Genomic DNA, 21577 nt, shown 5'->3' on the forward strand with positions numbered 1-21577 from the left:
TACTTCAAAAAAACCGTATGCTTCGAAAGTCGAACTATATAACAGCGCATAAGGCATTGACCGTTACGAAATAGTATAAGCAGAATTTGCCTTGTTTCATCAATTTATCTGAATAGCCTGCATCGTCACCGGATTTGAACCCGCTAGATTGCAGTATCTGGGGATACATATTAGGAAAGTTGGACGACGTTAGGCATTTAAGTTTGGACACATTTAAAACACGTTTGGTGAAGATGCTTGCAATGAGCATCTACGGGCCACAGAGGTGAAAGATTTCAACTAAGTACATTGTGTTTTTACTACTTATAGATATTATTGAAATCGATACCGAAGAGAAATCAAAACTGATTTAAGTTTTATGACATAAATAAAGTGTATCACTTTCACGTTGCCACCCTGTGCTTTTATGAAAACCAATAAATACCGCTTGATAGAGAAAATAATATAAGTTAGTTTAGTTTAGTACGTGAACGCATGAGCTACTTAAAGTTGAAAAGTTGAAGAGGTTGTTTATAAGACACGACCGCAGAGGTAACGTAGAATACGAGAGCCTGTCTTATGTCAATGTCTTTCTTGGAATAGGTTTGGGAATACACTCAATTGGGGTTGATTAATTTAATAGTCTCTTTGCTCCAGATGACGTTTATCTCTGTAGCCGGCACCGCGGTTTCACTTGCTGCCGTATCCAAAACAAGAATGAAATTGAATTGTTTTGTGGCTGTCTTTTGTATCAAGTTGCTAAGATATCTTAATTTAGGCAGTGGCTACGAAGAGGCTATAGACAAGGGCAAATAGTGCATTCTACATCTATGATGTAACAGTTCAAATAACAATTTTCTGCTTTTCACGATAGCGTAGATAATTTTACAACTGATTGCTGCAATTAGTAAGACTTGCGCGAAAAATTATGTGATTTAGGCTCACTAGCTCAGAAATTCTTCAGATAAACTTTGAGGTTAATTGTGTTTGTCAATGCCATTTATTGACAAGTGAATATTTTTTCAACATGCAAATTTTTTATTTAGTTTTGGATGATTTACAGTGATAATTAAATTCTACATGAGGTGATTTATTAGCAATTATGTATATATGAGCTATATATATGCTATATAGCAAGCCACGCTAGCCACACACGCCATAAACATACACACACGCTAGCCACACACCTTATATATTAGGAACATGCGCTACAGATATTCACACACGTTATGTGCACACACCCTATATATACATACGCTGGATGATGATGGCTTCTGAAACCACCTGGCGGTGCGAGTCTCTTTCAGTTTCGGGTTGTATTCATCCAACGGTATCTGAATTGGATTACCGCTGGTGGGGTCCAACTCAGATCGAAGGGAAGCCGAACTGAAAGAGGTAAGAACTGCAGATAACCACTACCACCGCCGCTGTTACCCGATGCTGATCCACTTCGCCTACTGCCATCGGTGTTGATATCCGCTGCTGCTAGTAAACTGATTTGCTTGATTGATTGATTTCTTTTGAAGGGACTTTAACCCAAACGGTCATTCGTCCTTATGATTTGCTTGAGGAGAAACTGTCTCTTATATAGCCTTAAGAGTGCATTCCCGGCTAACTAGGTACTCCATTCTGTCGTCCTTTCTAGGGAAAGGCAGCAAGCGACCAATTAAAAGTCGACATTTGCGTTTCGACAATGTTCAACAATTTTCAATATTACAATAGTTTGAGCAATCAGATTACAATTTTCTGCATTTGGACGGGTGCTTAAATGATTTTTCAATCGATTGCTGCAAAAATGACAGGAATCGGTTGGAAACTGACTGAGTTTAAAACGTTTGAAATTGGACAATTTTTGTGACGCTCTCGATGTTTTCGGTTTTGAAATTGGATCCCTGTATTAAAATCGGGTCCCTGTAATTGTTGCCGTAAGATGTATTCTACGTCAAAAAAGTAAAATATTCACAGAGAGTTCTGGGCTGATTCGGGTTAATCAACATTTCTACTACAGGGTGCTGCAGGGGGATATTCCTGTAGTGAACTACAAACCGCTATATGTAGTTCTGGCGAAGAAAGATCCTAACTTATTTATTCGGCAACACTATATAGCAAATGTTTATACTGCCTATGACCGCATAAATGTAACACTGGACATTTTATGGATTTCGTGTTTTCATGAGGAAATGCTTAACTTATGTACTTTTTACTTCTGCAAAAATATGCTTACACTCAAAATAATTTTCACGTTATAGTTACCGGAAAAGTTATGTGAATATTTTCCACTGTCATTTTCAAGTAAACTCTACGTGATTTTCATTTGAGTTCATCATGGCCTGGTTACATGAATTGTCCTGTGAATTTTATGCAATTGACATATGCATTTCATGTGAGTTTCACGTAGAATTTACCTACCGGTAAAGTGTAAAGCATTTTAGTATCTTATATCTATAAAGTTCTTTACAACGTATAATTTTTCTAATTTTTAAGATACAGGAGATGGTTTTTTAGAATTTATCGAATATTTTGCATAATAAATCGACCAGGTATGTAAATTCGTCAATTCGTAAATAAATTGAACGATTTAAAAACTGGTAGATAGAATGGCATTCGCTGGCGATAATTATTGTTAGCTGCATGTTTAGGTAATTTCTCGTCTCCTGGACTGGATCTCTATTGAATCTGTAAGCTCGAAACTCGATATCAAATTAATATGGTTTTCCAGAAACTCACTTATTGACATATCAACGAGAACTTCTGTTTCATGTTCTGAAACTGTATCAGACTTCGCCATTTTGATTTCTGGATATTTTCGCACAGAGAATTGACGCGGTACTTCTTCTAGAACATTTTGTTTGACGTTGTCAAGCTCACGTAGATGGCATGTGATAGACATATTATGCATGTGATTTTCACGTAGATGTTATGTTTGTCACATAAATCATGCAAAATGACAGAAAATGAACCATTACAGGATTTTTCACGTGACAATAACGTGAAAAATATTTTGAGTGTAGTTGTTTGAAAACACACAAAAACACAGGTTGCTTTGTCACATAGCGTAAATAATCACATAATTGTCACACTACTTTACTTTTTCAACCTTTTGTCAATAAAAACTGCCATTTTAATTGTTTTTCCGAAAAAAATTCACACTCGAAAAAAATCTAAGTTGTTTGTTATGAAAACTACAAAAGATTACCTTAACATTGAAAACTGTCCGATCATGAAGAAATCAGGAAAAACAAGTTATGATTTTTTGAAAATAATTTTTTTTTTCAAATAAAACACACAGAATATATTTTTTTTGGAAAGAGAAAATTATTGTTTACAACTTTAATCAATTAATACCTTAAACGATTCTGAATATTTAATCGTTTCGCAAAAAAATATAAACTACTAATATAAAAGATAGTCCAATTTGATGAAGGAACCGTTGCAAACAAACATTCAAATATAATCATTATATTTTAAAACCTATTCAATTTTGAAATCATGCCACCGCCCAACCTTACCTTTCGTCCTACTCTGTTATTGTGCAGATTCATTAGGCTTCGATCGTCGTTTTCAATCTCTCGTGCGTCCAGAAACTTCATGGTAAAACGCATTCCGAACCCGATATCGGCTGAACAACCGCCCCATTTCCAGCTCTGCAAGCGATAAAGGTAACTTTAAAGCATTTATACGGGCGTGAAAACATGATTCCGGGGCGGGGAAGATACTTTTTTTTTAATAAGTGAGGCCGCGTATCGATGATACCTACGTCACTTTCGGAAGAAAATTGCATCTTCTGCTTTAAGTCACAGCCACATGTCGTAATGTTTCCCTTGGCGCATGCGGCGGTTATAGCATGTACTGCCCCGGCGCTTGTTATTCCGTACGTAAAGGAAGCTTCACGCGACCCTGAAATGTTATCAAGTAGACATGAGAAATATTGAGAAATAATTATTCACCATATTTTGAAAGGTGTTAGTATCGGGTTTATTTCATTATTTTATTTTGCTAGTAGTTTTCGATAACCGTGATGGAGAAACCAACAAAGCATAAATTAAATCAATGAACAGAATGTAAGTATTTACATCTATAGAGAAAGCACCATCACAACTCCTAAAAGCAACGCATGTTTCGACCCAGAAAATGATATTATTCAGTATTATGCATTTCCACATGCACAAAATTAATATGTTTAATGTCACGACAATGAGATCAGTCCGTAAGACAAATAAATCATGCCCAAGCGGCGGTTATTGAATGCGCACGAGCAATAAATCAGAGTCCAATCGATAGAAGATATTATTGTTCGAAGTAATCTCGCGAACGAGCAAGGCAGACCGTAAGTGTGACCAAAAGGTGAAGAAACAATTCACCCCAGATGCGTTCCAAGCCAAGAAAGAAAGGCCGCAATAATTTATTTCTGATCATTTATTACAGAATTACATAGGATGCTGGATCTGCGCAGATGAATAGAATGATAAAGCAAGCTCAAACGAGCGTTTATTATCTCCGCTGCGAATCCTCTTGAGCGGATGTCGCTTGGATTATTATTCATACAGTTATTGATATTTGACTCATGGCTACCTAAAACATGTAAACATTCGCCTGGTTATACGAAAAAATATGCGTTAGACTTTTAACAAATGAATGTTTAAATAGTGTGTTAACATGAATAGACGTGGTCGGAAAAGAGAAAGCTGAACTTATCATTTTTTCATCTGTAAAATAATCTCCTTTCGAACGGTACCTACATAATATTTTTTCCAATTATCCGTATAAATAAACTTCAATTACTCAGTAAAGTAAAGCAGGTTTACCACACATGAGGAGGCTGTTTGCGACCACCATCCTGGTGGTCTTCACGATTCGTTGTTGATCTTCCTCGTCGTCGTTTATTTCATCGCGTCCCGGTCCCGATTGTTTTTTTTTTTGCAGTCGGACAGAACCAATTATTATATTTTTCTCGTGTTGGTATGTTGATGGGTAGCTTTGTCTCCGAGTGATTTTGGGCTTATTAGGGTAACGGGGGTATTTTGGACCACATGCATATTTTGGCCCACCCGGTAACATTTTACGCATTTTATCTGATAAATTCAATGAATATTAGAAAACTATGCATGCAACATTGAATAACATACCTAAGAATCATACTACACTATAATTTTCGGCGAAAAACTGGCACTAGGTAGTGTTATTTTGGAATTAGTTCATACATATTCAAAGTCATGGCTGAGTCAACCCAAAGTCAAGAGGTAGTGGTAATATACAAGTCAACGTCCGGAAGCTATTGTAACAAAAATGTATGCTTTTGAAACAATTCGTTGTTGTAGTAACATCAATAAAATGTCATAGAAACAGTTTGTATACTCTAACCTGTTGGAAAAAGTTGAAAAAGTGGTTAAACGCATGGCCGAAATATGTTTGCCTCTTTCTGAAGCAAACATATTCCGGCCATGCCAAGTTTTGACATCTCCCTTGATTACCGTTCGGCCGTTGCACGTGAACAAAGAAGCAGCTTGTGACAATTTACAGGTAATTACTTCTTAATTTATCACATTTAACGATATAAAATTGGATGAGGATGCCTGTTAAACCGCTATAAGCCAAATCATTTTATTTTCTAAATGCCTAAAATTTACAAAAATTCACAGCAGAAGGATGTTCTCCTCAAACTCACTATTTTTGCTCTAAAAATACCGATGATGATCTTAAATATAATTAGTCCGAACTATTTCCATACACGTCTGTAGATATAAAGGTGGGCCAAAGTAAAAATTTGGTGGACCAAAATATGTTTTTAGTACTTCGTAGAAATTTTAATATTTCTAGGATATTTTTCAATATATTGCATTGTTGAACGGTGTTTATTAAAATAGACACTTAGCTTTCAACAATGGTATAATAGAGTAGGTATTAATGTTGAAAAATTGTGTTTGTTTTTAATGAATTGGGCGAACACCTCCCAAAGCTGGCCAAAATACCCCCGTTACCCTATGTGCAGCAGATTCTTGAATTACACTCACAGTGAAGCATTGTTCGTTAAAACGATAAGTTATTGCAACTCATACATCACTCGTGCTAGAAAGCTCAACTCGAAGCAATTAGAATTTAATTTACAGTCTCTTTCCCTGTGATAGCAAATCTTGTATCTAGTAAGATATAATCTGGATGGAAAAAAGCGCATTATCGATAAATGGCGAGAAAGTTATTTCAGTTTCAAGTCATCAGTTCAGTGAAGCGCTTTTAAAAGCGTTCAAACCGTTTCAGTTGTTATTAAGAAAATCGTGTCTGGTTTATGTGGGACTAACACAGTGGCACACACTCGGACATGCACAGGAATAGGGTAAATCATGTATTTTGGACAGGCTAACGAATCATTCAGATGAAATTGTAAATATCTCTATCAAATACGCATAAAAATGGTATCTGAAAGCATGCAAACATACCACAAGTATCATTAATTAAATGAGCATGACACCCCATAATATTATCAGGAGATGTTTCTAATAAAACATCATTTTCGAAAGGTATTTTAAATATATTTTGGACAGACAAAATATATTGTGGACATTGTCCAAAATATATTTTAGACACCTGAGATATTCTTGCATATATTTTGGACATCTGATATTTTTTCTATATTTTAACGCATTTAATAAAATGTTTTTTACCCTTGAAAGTAGGGAACCATTGATATACAACGTGGACAAGATTTAAATCATTCAAGATCAATACCAACCACACCCGCCTTCTCAACTGTTATCTACCACGCACGAGTGCATCTTTATATATATAAACTCTGTAAATGTCGTTTGGATTATTATTTTGGTTTGGTTTTTTGTAACTGACCACCAATTGATGTAGTGTCTACGTGGTACCTATTGAACGATTTATTTTCAATTTAAAAAAACATGTAGCGGCGTGGTGAGGGGAGTGATATAAGGGTTCAAAATACTCACAGAGCTTCAAAATCTGAGTAGTTTTTCTTTGCGTAATCCTTTTTGAGTTTATATAACACCAAGGTAACTTCAATTTGGTGAAGACGGTAAACAAATGAAATGTCAAAATGAACAAAGCGCGTGCCTGGCAATGTGAAGTTTGCCGCTCTTTTTTTTGTTTCACAGATCAAAATGATGTCCAAAATATATGTCTTCTCATTTTTTGAATACATTTTGGACAGTACAAATTTAAGAGTTTTGAATGATTTGCTAAGATAAGTAAGTAAACAAAAATGTGTGTTAACCTAATAGAAGTGCGGTAAGTCAACTTATTTGGCGGTGTTTCTGTTTTATTCAGATTTATAGCTTCTTGAAGTACAGTCGGTTTTCCTCTGTTCCTCTTGATTTTGACTGAAAAATAGAAGTCTTGAGTCAACAAATTATAAATTATGATTTTATTCTGTAATTTTGAAACAGTTTGTCTAGATTACCATACAGCCTTGAAAACAACAGTTCAGATATTGGTTTAGAATACTGGTATGGAGATTATATGCTTTAATTACGCAATATAAGTTGATAAGATACCCAGCCTGTCCAAAATATATTAGCACCAAAATTCACATGAATGGTTACAAAGTTATAATCTTTTTAGAGCAACTTTTTGAGCTTAACTGCTGCTTCGAAAAGAATATTATCGTGCAAACAGCGTTACCGACAATGATTGCAAAAGCATTGAAAAGAGCGAAACGGCGTTTTTATATGGGTACGAGTTTTGTACTATCAAACAGGTCCAAAAAATGTTTGGGGAGAAACAATTCTGAAGTAGAAAAAAAAAACAAACGGACTTGTAGTTTGTTTTTCAAAAACCGATGAGCATGTGTTTTCAATATGGCTTGCAAGAAATCAAAAGTGTGTTTTTCTCTAACGCAGTTTACAAATGAGCCGTTGCGGAACAGAGTGGTCAAAAGACCATTTTTTCCAAAAATGAGTTTTTTACATAATCCGCATCTACTCAAGAAACTGAAGTTAGGAGACTAGCAATTCAAAAAATCGAAATTTAAAGCTGATTCATACCATGTTGAAATTTCGTCCGAAACAGAATGGCCATTCTGTTTCGGAACAGAGTGGTCTATGTACATAAATCGAGGTAATACCATCATGTAACATGTGACATGTGTAACTTGTCACTTGTCCTGTAACATGTTACACGTGGCTTGTAACATGTTACACGTAATGCTACTCGAAAAATGTAACATGTCAAATATCATGTAATATGTAACATTTTGTGTTACATATATTGTTACACGTCACATGTTACATGTGACATGCCATGTACATCATATAACATGTGACACTAGCCATTTTGTACTAGTTGACGTCATTTTTATTTATGTTTATGTACATAGACCACTCTGCTCCGAAACGATACGAGGATTCCAGTAAAATATATATGAAGTCAGAGTGGTCTATGTACATTGGTGAGATAAAATCACCGATTTGGCAAAGAAACTGTTAATTTTATGTATCCTAATGTTAAACCACTTCATAGCCTTTATATTAGAACATTTTGTTTGAAACAATCCGTTGATCAAAGCGTACGAAGAGCAAAATAAGATGAAATAAGATGGATGAGATAGGAGAATTAGATAAAGATGGTAGAAACAAGTAACACGTACAAAATATACGACAGCTTGTATTGTTAGTTTAATGAAGATGGATCTAATTGCTTTTTAAGCAACAAGTTTGTTACCAGAAGGTGAACTTTTCGTTGTTGGTTTTTATATAATATGTAGAAGTTTTGTTTGTAGTTGTAAAAACGATTGTTATGTTGTCGTGATCTTGTAACATGTGCAGATTACTGGATAGTGTGTTGTTACTTGACTGGGAGCAAAGATGACTAGAACAAGATACCTGGTTTCCAGTGTTTTCATACAATTTGCCCACGATACCTTTGCAACGGTTCGTGCTGCTATCTGATGACTTAAATGCGCATAAAATTGTGCTTATTAGTAAAATCGATTTATGGTGCATAATTTGCCAGATGAAAATGAAAACTAGAGGGCAGCACCAAGCAGGGATATTAGAAAATTAGATGTCAGAACCATACAATGATATTGAAAAAAAAATGCTTCACCTTTTGCCACCTTGCCGTCACCAGTATACAAATTAACTCGACTTTAGTTCACGCGCAGCGATAATCGTGTCCGCTCAGGCATCCTGTACTAGTCATCTTTGCTGGGAGTGAATGCTATTGCTTTGTAAGTAACAAATTTATTACATAAGGGTTTTCGTAATTACTTTAAAAGCAACAAGTTAAAATTTTACGTGTAGCATTGGTTCGATATTTGTCTACACTACATCACACATCAATCAGATTTTATTTTTCTTAAAAACGGCAGAAATACCGGCATGAGTTTTTTAACGTGGAACTACGTCTCTCAGAAAGTTCAGCTACATACTCGGCTGCATAGGGATGCAAAATGAAAATCTGAAACCGGAAAAAGTGAAAAATATGTCCAATTTCAAATGCTAGTAAATCGGTTAGTTTTCGATGGATTTCCTTCATTCTTGCAGCAATAAGTTGGAAAATCTTCTAAGATTCTTCCTTATCTTTTCCTTCAGTAATAAGCACAACACCCGAACAGCTTTTGTTATCCGCATAAAAATTAGGTTATCGTATAATCAAACCTTAACAATTGTCAAGCCTCATATGACAAGCTACTATATTATTGAAAATGGTCAATCCTTGTTGAAACGCAAATTTCGAATGATCTGATTGGCCATTATATGATTGCTTTCCCAAGCACGGTCAACAGAATTATAGACCTAGTAATTCGGAATGTAGTATTTGGCCTATATAAGAGCCTGTTTCAGCCGAAACTGCTTATAATAGTTCTAGACATTGACTACAACAATCCTTACTTAACAGTAGCAGCGGATAGCATCAGCAGCAGTAGTGGTACCAGCAGCGATATTTGAGCCAGCTGGTGCAGCGGCAAAAGGTGTTTTTGTGCAGTAGCGAGCAGCATCAGTAGTAGGTACGTTAGCCGACACTTCCTCTAATGAAAAGTTACCGTACTTTGACAACACACAAACGTTTTGGAATGCTGGCTTTCAAAGTATACGGGCCGTTAAATTTTCGGTGTAAAAACCGCTTTCAACTGTGTTATCAGCAAAATGCCTTTATCTCCTCTGTCGGGGTAGCACACAACATTAAATCCGATATGAAATTGAACAACAACAGTCCTTGTTAGAACAACAAACAAATTATTGAAGATTTATTTTTTTTAAATAAGGGGGGGGGGTGTTAGTAGCTTAAGTATTTATGATAAATATTAGTGAATAATGAGTATGCGTGTCCAATCACAAATTGTGACTTCTCAACACTTTAAGAAAAAAATGTAATTTTGATTGTTAGGATTTGTTCGCTTTAGCAATTAGGACCTATCATTCGTAGGGATTGAAACCTACTTGTCAAAAAAGGAAAGTAAAACAACTTAATTGCTAACTTATTGGTTATAAAGAGAGCTTATCGTAGCAATTGAGGATAGCAAAGATTTTTGCCTTCTAATTCGCTATTACTGGTGTTGAAACAGTAATAGCGAATTTCTTTATTCCACTGTGTGCGGGCAAAACTGCCGAGGAATGATGAAACGACATCGCCATTTAAGACGCAAGTAAGAAAGAGATGCCAGATAATTGTTTACGAACTTACCACGTGCGGCGATGGGTTGAAGCTGACAAATTTTTCAGTGCGCTTCGGGCAGCACGGCAGGTCAAAACTGAGACGAAATTGAAGGGTTTTGACAGCAGTTAGTGCGCTGCTGGTCAAAACGAGGTGAGCTGGTGGAATAAAGAAATTCGCTATAAGTCTATGTAATTCGAGTGTACCAAACCAAATAGGATGCTTCAAAATCTTTTTCAGAATTTTATTCTGAATTATTTGAAGCGTTTTCTTCCTTATCGAACAGCAACTTGACCAGATCGGTACAGCATAAAGCATTGTTGATCTAAAAATTTGTTTGTAAATCAAAAGTTTATTCTTTAAACAAAGTTTAGAATTCCTGTTAATGAGAGGATATTAACATCTCGTATATTTGATGCACTTTGCTTGTATACTCTCAATGTGCTCTTTGAAAGTAAGTTTATTGAAGATTTAATATTTCCTCGTTTCTCGTTGGAATTTAAAATAAAATGTTGTTTCAATCTGCACGCACTTTGACTGTTGAAAACTTGTTTGCGTTATATAGTGTTTGTTTCATTCCTGCTCAGTGTTGTATGTGCAAACTACAATTCGGTAGCAATTCTAATTTTCTTTTGCACAAAATTGTAAACATGTTCAATACAAGTAATGCAATGAACAACCTTATGTAGTTCTACGTCAACCTTGCGGTCGTAGCTTTGCATACAACTCTTGTGATTTTTTCTGAACGACCAAAGAAAAGTGATCAAAGTGTGTTGTCAGAATGGACCAAGTGCTTAAGTTTATGTTGACTACACATCGGTTAGTGGTGGTTAAGGCAATTAAATAATAGAACTTTCAAACGATTTTTCGGATTTCTCGGATTCCGAGGACTCATTTTTCATAGGAATCTGTTAAGTTTCATACACTGCCGTTTAATTGAATGTGTTTTTGGGCGGTCTATTGCGATCGTTAAACTGACCTTCTATCATGACCAGGTTTGCAACCGGTTAGTAAAGTTGGCAAAAGGAATGATTGAGAAAAAAACCTTGATTTCATTTATCATTTACCATGTCGGTGGAAGGTATTTGTTTTGGCCAGATAAAACATCATCACGAGGCCAAAAAACACAAACGTTCCTGAACAACCATTCGTCCCCATTTGTCCCCATTCGCAACCCTACCGTGTTAATCCTCAGTATCGTACAATGGAAGATTTCTTGGAATATTAAGTTCCTTGGTGGGGGACTTACAAAAATAATTGGAAGGTAACGAACTGCAAACAGTTGATTGGTATAATCAATGGATGCGTTCGAAAGGACGATGTGAAGGCCGTACAACGCTTTTGTTTCGGCATCATGAAAAAGGCTTCGTCGGGAAGCCGGTTTCGGACGTTTCCCAAATATCCATTATTTTTTTTCGTCGATAATAGATGTATCTTCATAAGCAATAAATAGGTTTTCCGTCAAGTACAAATACCTACCCGTTAGTTAGATTTATCTCTGTAGTTGACGTCAAAAACTATGAAGCTAAAAGCAACTCAACCAATTGTCCGGAGGAGAAATTTTTGTCATCAATGCATCCTTCAAACTTTCTTTATTGAATTTTACGTGTGGAAAGTATGTTATCATTATCAGTTCATAATTATTTCTAATCATCAACGGAGAACCTGTGCCAATTTGTTATGACGCAGTGTCTAAACTTTATCCAAACGGCCATAAAATTTAAAAACTGTCATCATTCACCTACTATAAAACGTTACTCCAGTTCATCTATTATTCTACGAAAATCCAGAAGAAGTGAAAGAGGATGATTGCGAATAGCTTCAATAAATAAAACTTCTCATTTGTTTATACAATTACAACATTAATTCCAATCAATAATTTGTTGAAATGAATACAATTTAACGTTCATTCAAATTATTTTCAATTTTTTTGTTGCAAAAGCTTATAATTGAATTTCAAGGCATTGTAACTGTTAGACAAGAAATTGGCTGAAATTATTTTTTAGTTGTTCAGTCGTAATGGACGAAGTCATTAAAGGTTTTTCAAATTACAAATTGTCTTTTTTCAACTAACAACACTTTTTTTAACTGTCACTTTACATGATATGATGATTTAGGATTTTTGAAGTCCAATTGTTTCTGTTGTAGGTTGTGTAGTTTGTTTATGGTAAACAGTAGCTCAGGTAAATGGAATGTAGTGCTCTGCTTCACTTTTGAGTAGTTCAAAATATATATCAATGATCGTATCGGTTTACACCAATTTTTGAAAATTCTCAGCGATGGCGCGATACGTCTACGAATATCTATACTAATTCATTATTATTTGATATCTATCAACATTGAAACGTAATTTTCTGAGAGATACTGTAGTAAAGTTTTACGATTTAAATTGTAAATGAATGCCGGATGGCTCTATCGCAAATGTCAAGTTAATAATCTCAAAGTCGCTGGAGTTTTGACTTCCAAACGCGACACAAGCTTACTGTGCAATCCGTTGCCGTCGGCTGTCGCCATGGTGTTAAAAAACGTGACTGGTCGAGCTACCAGGACGATAGTTATCGTATCCAACAGAAAAACAAAGCTGCTGCATATATATGGAACGGAACATTAACACTTCACAGAGAGTAAACGCGGGTAAGATGACCACCTTAAGCAAAGCTTTCATTACTGGACTCTAGAAATAATATTTCGATACGAAAAAATGAGTGCGATTCTGAAAATAAAGTCAATGGTGATTTTCTATTTTTTGCACTGTAATAAACGGATTGTGAATGTAGTGACAATAGAAAAAGAAATGGAATACTCTATCAAATCCTTTTCGATTCGATACTGCGAGCTGCATACCAAATTACAAGTTAAAAACTTGTCATCCGCTATGCCTACAGAATCATGTGAATAATAGCATTTTTAGGCTGATACGACAGAACATTTTGAAGAACGACTGAAAAACAATTACTTTCAATCTCTTTCTCATGCAGAGACAAAGAATAATCGAAGTTTCCGTCGTCAGACTGCTCATTTTGCATGTCGCATTTCCCGCTGATCGTATTGCCCAGCTGACATTGTTACGAAAGCCGCTAATAAAATATTTTCACTAATCTATTTTTTTCTATACGCTTACAATATCCTAAATTATTCCAACATCATTGAACATTACAGATCTTCCAAGGTTTAAAGTCGAAAAAACCCTCACGGCGATAACTACATAAAATTGCTCTATTGATAAATGAGAATTTCATTCTTTCTTGAATCACTGTTAATCTAAATAATATCACAAAATTATTGGAATTCTGTTAGCATATGACGTGTATGCATAATAGGTTTCAATATGAAATAAGTTTCATGTGGAAATCTCCAACGGTCCATCTTACCCGCCCTCTCCGTATTGTCTGTTGTTCCTCTACTGTTTGTTTGTCGAGTGTTAATTCAATTAAAACAGCAAGCCTTCTGCCCAATCGACATTAATCCACGAGACAGAGTGCTGCTTGTTATGGCTATCTTTTTAGCTCGCGAATAACTTGATTGTGCATTCGAGAGTGGCTGGTGCTAACTTTCCGCTTCTGCCCGGCTTTTGAGAGTAATGCTTATTCAGGTGTCTGTTGCTGCTTATCCTGTAGTATGCCAGTTCAAATTTGTTTTAACTTAAATTATGTGCGCATGGGTGTTTGAAATTGCGCTATGAATGGTATAAATAGTTTCCATTACTTTGTATGCTTACGTTTTATTTGTTCTATTGAAGCACGACATTTTCGAGAAAAGCCTATTAAAAAACGAATATTTCTTTTAACCTGGGTAACTAACTTCATTCTAAAAAATATATATTTCATAATATAAGTAGTTTCCAGCTACAAATTTAAATTACTACTATTAATATTTAAACAATTATTACGCACCAATAATAACAATGTGTCCAAACATGTCCCTCTTCCAAACTTGTGTACAATTCCAGCGATGACCTAACGAAATTAAGTTTCCAGTAAAAAAATTATCAGCAGGCCATATTATAACCTTTGACCAATCAATTTAATAACGATTACTTGCCTCTGAACTGCCGTTGGCACTCTTGCGCACCAAGCATCTGACCTGCACTCAACGACACAACTGCATCTGGCGCATCGATACACAGTTGCTTTTGGTAGGGTGAAAGGCCTGGAATCCTTGAACAAAGAACCGAAGACGTGAAACTTTCTGAAACTCTGAAAGTCAAAAAAAGTATTGTGTGTTAATTTTGTCAGACGATGATTGCAGCGCATTTGGATTGAAACTTTGTTATATTGTTGTTTTTTATAAGTATAATTGTGTAAAATATGTAACTTCGCGTAATATTCTTGAAAAAAATGGGACATGCATTTGCATATTTTCTATGATATCGTGCTGTTATTTGATTGTCTTATGTTCTGCAAGCTGTTCTGCGAAAAGCAAATGTTCCTCGATATTTTACATTTGTTAAACAACACCTGTTGACAAAAAGTTACCCTAATGCTCAAATTAGTTGCCCTAAAAAGATTACAGCTTTTTATCCACTCCAGTGAATTTTGGAGCCCTTTGTGTATGCAGAAGTGCGTTCCCAGGCTGCAGAGTAAGTGCTCGCTGGGCTCGTTGCTTTTACGCTTGCTTACGGGAAAACTCATTTGAGTTTTTGTAAAAGTTTTTTACAAAATAGAATCCCGCACGCTACACCTAAGATCCCCCATCGCGGGATAGGGACCTTAGCTTAACTGTACCCGATTATTAAAAGTTACAGAAAGTGAAGAAAGATTTCGAGCTGGATTTTTGGGCAACGACCTTTAGCATGAAAATACGGACACGAATCGGTACATGGAACATCTTGACCCTTGCCCAGCAGGGCAAGCTGGCTCAATTAGCTAGGGAAGCCAGCCGCTTAAAGCTCGAAAAAATAAATAAATATTCTGGTATACGAGGAGAAAACGCGACTCGGGAGCCCGCAGGCTCATGCAGCCTTGATGAGATGGGAACCGATGAACGAAAGAATAATCGTTTCCGGATTTAGAACACGGATTAGAAGCCTTACGATAATCCAGTGTTAAGCGCCAACTGATGCTGTTGACTTGCAAGAGAAAGAGATTTTTACAGTCTGTTGAATAGTGTGGTAGAGAAAGTCCCAAAAGAGGATATCCAAGTCCATTTGGGCGACTTCAACGGTAAGATTGGTTCCAACAACGAAGACCTCGAACGCGTCATGGGACGCCATGGTCTTCCATCGCTCTTCCCTCATCGACCAGCACATAAGGTCACCTGGGTTTCCCGCATCCAGTCTTGGCATACTCATCGTGTGTAACAAAGAGGCTCATATAATTTGCACAGAACACCGAAGCATGTAGGAGAAAAAAACGGATGAGTTGTTTTTTCGCACGCTGGAAGCAAATGCACACTGCACTGTGTAAAGAAAACAAAATACGCAACATCAGAAAGCTTGTATTGTGAAGAGTGAGCGCATAAAGCTCTCGCAGAGAGATTTTCTCGATTGCAACTGATAAAATATAGATAGCGCACATTTATTGCTCATTAATGAGGGCACTATGATGAAAATTCTTGCTAGTTAAAAACTTTTCTGGCTGTTTCCTTGATAAAGTGTTCTGTTGCGATTACGTATGGCTCTACGCTACGCTCTTAGTGTTATACTCACTGAGTTTTTCTATTATCACGGTGTAGGTCTATGATAAGTTTAGCCCAGACACAGTTAATTTAATCAACAGCACGCAACTTTGACTCGCCTACTCATGTGTGTAGTTATATTCCACGCTTCTTACGCGCAAAGGCACCGCTCAATAAGGTTGTGCGTTTTTTCTGCTCATCACAATGCCTACTAAAAAAAACTGATGCAATTTATGTGTTGATAAATGCACAGAGATGAGTGACTGGACAAGACTGCTCGCATCACTCGAAAATGGAAACGGAGCCTTCTGGATGTCCGCAACAAACGTAGCGCCAATATTGCATCCGACCATTATCTTGTCATCGCCAAGATACGCCTACGCGTCGCTCGTGTCCAGCGGAGAGAAGAGAAAGTTGGATGTCAGTACTACGTCCGCCGGCTGGAGAATGCCGAAGTGAAAAGGGCCTTCGTCGAACAACTCTCGAGCTCCGGAGCTGCCAATCGGTAGAACGGTCGAAGAGTTATGGTCGAACATCAAGAATGCCTTCATCACGACCAGTGACGATGCGGCAAAGTCCGTAGCGGACGAAGGGAATGGATATCGGATGAAACCTGGAGGATGATAGACGAGCGGAAAAAGGCAAAAGCCAACATTGTGCTGGCACGAACCAGAGCAGCCAAAACAGCTGCCCGTCAACAACACGCTGGACTGGAAAAGACTGTCAAACACTCTTGTAGACGGGACAAGAGAGTCTGGGCCGATACCCTGGCCGAAGAGGGAGAAAGGGCCGCCACCAATGAAAATCTCCGCTTGTTGTATGACATTTATCGCCGCCTTAGTGGTGTTAGGACGAATGCCAGAATACCGCTGAAAAACAGAGCCAGTCAATTACTAACTGACAGAACCGACCAGCTTAAGCGCTGGACAGATCACTTTGAGCAACTTTTCCGAGTCTCAAGCGTACCTGATAAAGAGAACCCGCAGCGTGTAGCTCCCGTAGTTCACCATATTAACCGCGTCAACTCTGGGGCTCCAACATTAGCTGAAATTGAAGCGGCAATCAAAAGCATGAAATCCAACAGAGCGCCAGGAATTGACTGCATTTCAGCTGAGATGTTCAAAGCTGACCCATCAGCTCTTCGGCAATATAGGGAAAATTACGGCTTTCTCGGTGGACTGGATGCAGGGCATTCTAGTAAAAGTCCCTAAGAAAAAGGGTCAAACGGAATGTGGAAACTGGCGCGGCATCACACCACTGTGCATAACTCTCAAAGTACTTTGCAAGGTGATCCTGAATAGGATCCAGGAGAAAATAAACGCTACTCTCCGTCGACAGCAAGTTGGGTTCCGTGCTGGCCGATCATGCGTTGAACACGCGTTGTTCCAAAAAATTAAACCAATAGCACAAAATGGCATCTATTGCCTATAGAAATAGTCTATGCAAAGTTTCAGCCAAACCAAAAATGGTTGATTAAATTGGTTAAATGGTTACCTGTTTTTTGTGGAATTGCTCATTTGGAACATTTTCTATAGATTTATTTTTAGTATTATTATTAATGTTTTCTGTAAAACAGTACAGCACAAATGATCTAGGATCATTGGAATGGCAATTTTAACAGATATAGTCTGTGAATCTCATGTTGATCAAATAGCCATTTTTGTGAGTTACGATGGAACAGAACTTTGTGTTCTTGGCACACGCAAAATTGATTCGGGCTCCGGCAAAAATATCACCAAAGGAGTTTAATAAGGAGTAGTAGATTGAAATAGTTAGGACAAATTTGTGGTGCTGTTCTCTCTTATGTGGTTTCTCCGATAGAAAACTATCAAATCTTAAGTTTCGTCTTCATATCTATAAACTTGCATGCAATTTTTTTTTTTGAAAAGAAATACTCAATTCAATTCATTCACAGCCGCAATGATCCAAAAGTTCACTAAAATATTTCTGACGAAAATGGCAATTAAATCTAGTGCCTATTTTTTATGGCCGGAAATCCGATATTCGACATTATCGTGGAATAGCCATAATTTCTTGTATTCCTCAACTATTCGAAGCAATTGTTAACGAAAACTATTTCTCCAAATTAAGAACCGAATAACTGAGAATCAATATGGCTTCTTCAAGGGCCGTGCAAAATCGGCCTTTTTACTTAAGTTTATGAATTATTCATTGAATGCAATGTATTAGGACCTCTTTTTTCATCTTGTACGTTATTGAAATTGGCTCTATTTTTTAAAAAAAGTGGAAGTGTTCATTTATGCTGACGATATGAAGCTCTTTTTATAAATGTGAAATGAAGAAGACACCAATGCATTTCAGAATCAAATACACATATTCTATACATGGTGTAGAAAAAGCTTACTGGAGCTAAACGTAAATAAATCAACCTAATAAGCAGTTCCACAAAAAATGTCCCAGTATAAATATTTTTTTTTTAATTGTCATATTTGGTTTGGCTGAAACTTTGCATAGACGTTTCTGTGGCCAAAAGATGCCGTTTTGTGCTATTGTTTCAATTTTTTGTAACACGACTCATTTTTTTAAGGTTTTTTCGAACCCCCCTCCCCCATCGTAGCTTTCGTCACAAAATATTCCGGTATTCAAAAGTGGAGATCGTCGGAACGTGAGGAACTATCGAGGTATAACAAGCCTTTCGGCTGTCTCTAAACTTTTCGAAATCATCCTGAGTACGTTTGTTTTATCTCGTGTGAAGAACTATATCTCTACTGACCAGCACGGTTTTATGCCGGGGCGGTCCGTTAACACCAATATTCTCGATGTTACATCGACATGCATTTCCAACATAGAACGAAAAGCACAAGTTGATGCAATATACACGGACCTGAAAGCTGCGTTTGACAAAATTGACCATTAAATACTGCTGGAGAAAATTTCGCAACTCGGTGCCTCTCAGAAGTTTATTGCATGGTTGAGCTCCTATCTACGCAATAGAATATGACCTTGCTTTTAGGTGTTGGTGTAAAATTGATATATGCTGACGACCTGAAATTATACCTCGAAATTCGTACTGTTGAGGACTGTCGTCGTTTGCAGCAGCTTTTGGACATATTTGTATGCTGGTGCCGTAGAAACTGGTTATCTCTGAGTGTCTACAAATGCCGCGTTATAACTTTTCATCATAAGTTGAATCCAATCGTCTTTGACTATCATATCTATGATCAGGAACTTGTGAGAGTAGATCAGATCAAAGACCTTGGAGTTTTATTGGAATCGAAACTCTCTTTTAATTTGCATCGCTCGAACATCATTCTAAAGCAACACGTCAGCTTGGCTTCATCTCTAAAATTGCTCGTGATTTCGACGACCCTTACTGTTCAAAAGCATTATATTGTTCGTTGGTACGACCTCTACTTGAAAACGGAAGCATGATCTGGTGCCCTAATCAGCTAGTATGGACCATTCGTATTGAACGTGTGCAGAGAAGGTTTATTCGTTTTGCATTGAGGAATCTACCTTGGCGTGACCCGATTAACTTGCCTCCGTATCCGGATCGCTGTCGTCTACTTGGACTCGACACTCTTGGACGACGCAGGTAAATTAAACAAGATCTTTTTATAGCTAAAATTATTAATGGTGAAATCGACTCCCCGATAATTTTGTCGCTGCTAAACTTTCGTGCTTCGCAACGCAGCCTCCAATCTACTGGATTACTACAACCTAGTTTTCATCGCACTATGTTTGGATACAACGAACCGCTTGCCTCCTGCATTCGCACGTTCCTTAAGGTTGAAGACCTATTCGATTTTGGTGTACCGTCATATAAGTTTAAACAACAACTTGATAACTGTAGATTTTTATGAAACGTTCATTATTAGCATTCATGTAAACCTAAATTAGATGAATTAATACAAATACAAATACAAAGTCAAACCTCCACTCTAGATAATTACGTAGCTTTATAACAACCCCCCCCCTCGTGACATTTTTTTTTTTTCTGCAAATTCTATTATGAAAAACAGACTTTGTACCATACATGACAAGACAAGAAAGTAAAAAAATGACCCCAAACAGATAAAACAGTGATAAAAAATAACAATTAGAAAAAATCCAATTTTTTTTCTTAGTTTCATATATGCAACGTAGCTTGGCTTGACCCCCTACCCTTCCCCTCGTCTCATTTCGTCACGAAACCGCAAACCTCCCTCCTCGAATGCTACGTCATTTATAAATGTTCCCCATGATCAATGATATAAATAGTTTCCAAAATATCCGCACTCAATGTTCGTAATTCTCATTTCTAGAAAAAATCACAGGAAGGTTGTATGCAAAGCCACGACCGCAAGGTTGAAGTAGAATACTTTTACAAGAAAGATAACCCGGCTGCTTGCGTGTCAGTCATTTTTCCTAGCAAATAACTGTTAACCGCTCATTGGCAGTATTGAAAATTCTGTGCAAATGAAGTTGAAGTATTACCACAGAGAACAGACGTTCATCTTCTTTTCAAAAGATGTGTAAAAACTTGCAACCGTCATTTATCACTAAGTGGTAATGCTCCCGCTATGTGGCGCTTTTGTTACTTACAAACCAATATCGATAAAATATCGATACAGTAATATTTATGCAGTGTAACTGGGGCACCATAAGACAGATGTCGTTAGTGTATTAACGTATTTTGACTCAAATTTTTACACACGATTCAAATTTCTTTATATGAACATGAATGTCTGTTCTCTGTGGTATTACTCAATTTTAGTTTGCACATATAGATACGACCTCACTGAACAGGAAAAGAACAAACTCTTTGCTGCGCAAACAAGTTTCAACAGTTAGAGTATATGTACGTACATGTAAATTCAAATTAAGATAATTAACTTTTGGTTAAAGCTCAGAACGTGAAAATATTAAATCTTCAATTTATTTGTTTGGTTGTCCTAAAAATGACAGTTTGTTGTTGAATTTAAAATCGGATATGACGCTGATTGCATCTCTGTGTTACGCCGATAGCGGGAGTTACGGTGAACTTAAAATCGGTTGCTGATCGCAACCTTTGAGCTGGCCTAACAGTGCGGGGATCAAGATACACGGACAACATGCACTGTGGAAGCTATTTCATATTCAGTAAATTAAACAGGTGCGACAGATTTGAATTGCTAGGTTCCAACACAGAATGCTTGCATGCGTTGTCAAAAATTATTAACTTTCAATGACTTGTTTAATTGCCTTGAAAAAGGCATTTTGATTTCCAAAATTGGATTTCCTGATGGCAATCTTCATGCTGCCCCAACACGGGGGGATTAAGGGCAGTCTGGCGACACACGCTGAGAAGAACCGCACTGCTCCTGAGACGTGATGACCAACCACAGGGCAAGTGATTTGTTTAATTTGAAGGCAACCACAGGCGCAACCC

General features: G+C 37.0%; 2 protein-coding genes across 7 annotated transcripts in view; one reads left to right on the forward strand and one right to left on the reverse strand.

Annotated features, from left to right (window-relative positions):
• Positions 1 to 21577, reverse strand: part of LOC129733279 (protein Wnt-2) — a 117529-nt gene that overhangs the window by 72411 nt on the left and 23541 nt on the right. For all 6 annotated transcript variants that reach the window (XM_055695041.1, XM_055695038.1, XM_055695039.1 and 3 more), the window contains 4 exons: positions 14632 to 14786; positions 14484 to 14546; positions 3737 to 3876; positions 3489 to 3623 (listed from right to left, as the gene is read on the reverse strand). In XM_055695041.1, the coding sequence (XP_055551016.1) occupies positions 3489 to 3623; positions 3737 to 3876; positions 14484 to 14546; positions 14632 to 14786 (493 nt within the window). The remainder of the gene's footprint in view (positions 1 to 3488; positions 3624 to 3736; positions 3877 to 14483; positions 14547 to 14631; positions 14787 to 21577) is intronic.
• Positions 6053 to 21577, forward strand: part of LOC129733288 (uncharacterized) — a 73507-nt gene continuing 57982 nt past the window's right edge. The window contains exon 1 of the mRNA XM_055695056.1: positions 6053 to 6310. Within this exon, the coding sequence (XP_055551031.1) occupies positions 6296 to 6310 (15 nt within the window). The 5' untranslated portion in view covers positions 6053 to 6295. The remainder of the gene's footprint in view (positions 6311 to 21577) is intronic.

This window comes from Wyeomyia smithii, chromosome 3 (genome assembly GCF_029784165.1).
Source record: "Wyeomyia smithii strain HCP4-BCI-WySm-NY-G18 chromosome 3, ASM2978416v1, whole genome shotgun sequence".
Classification (NCBI taxonomy): Eukaryota; Metazoa; Arthropoda; class Insecta; order Diptera; family Culicidae; genus Wyeomyia; species Wyeomyia smithii.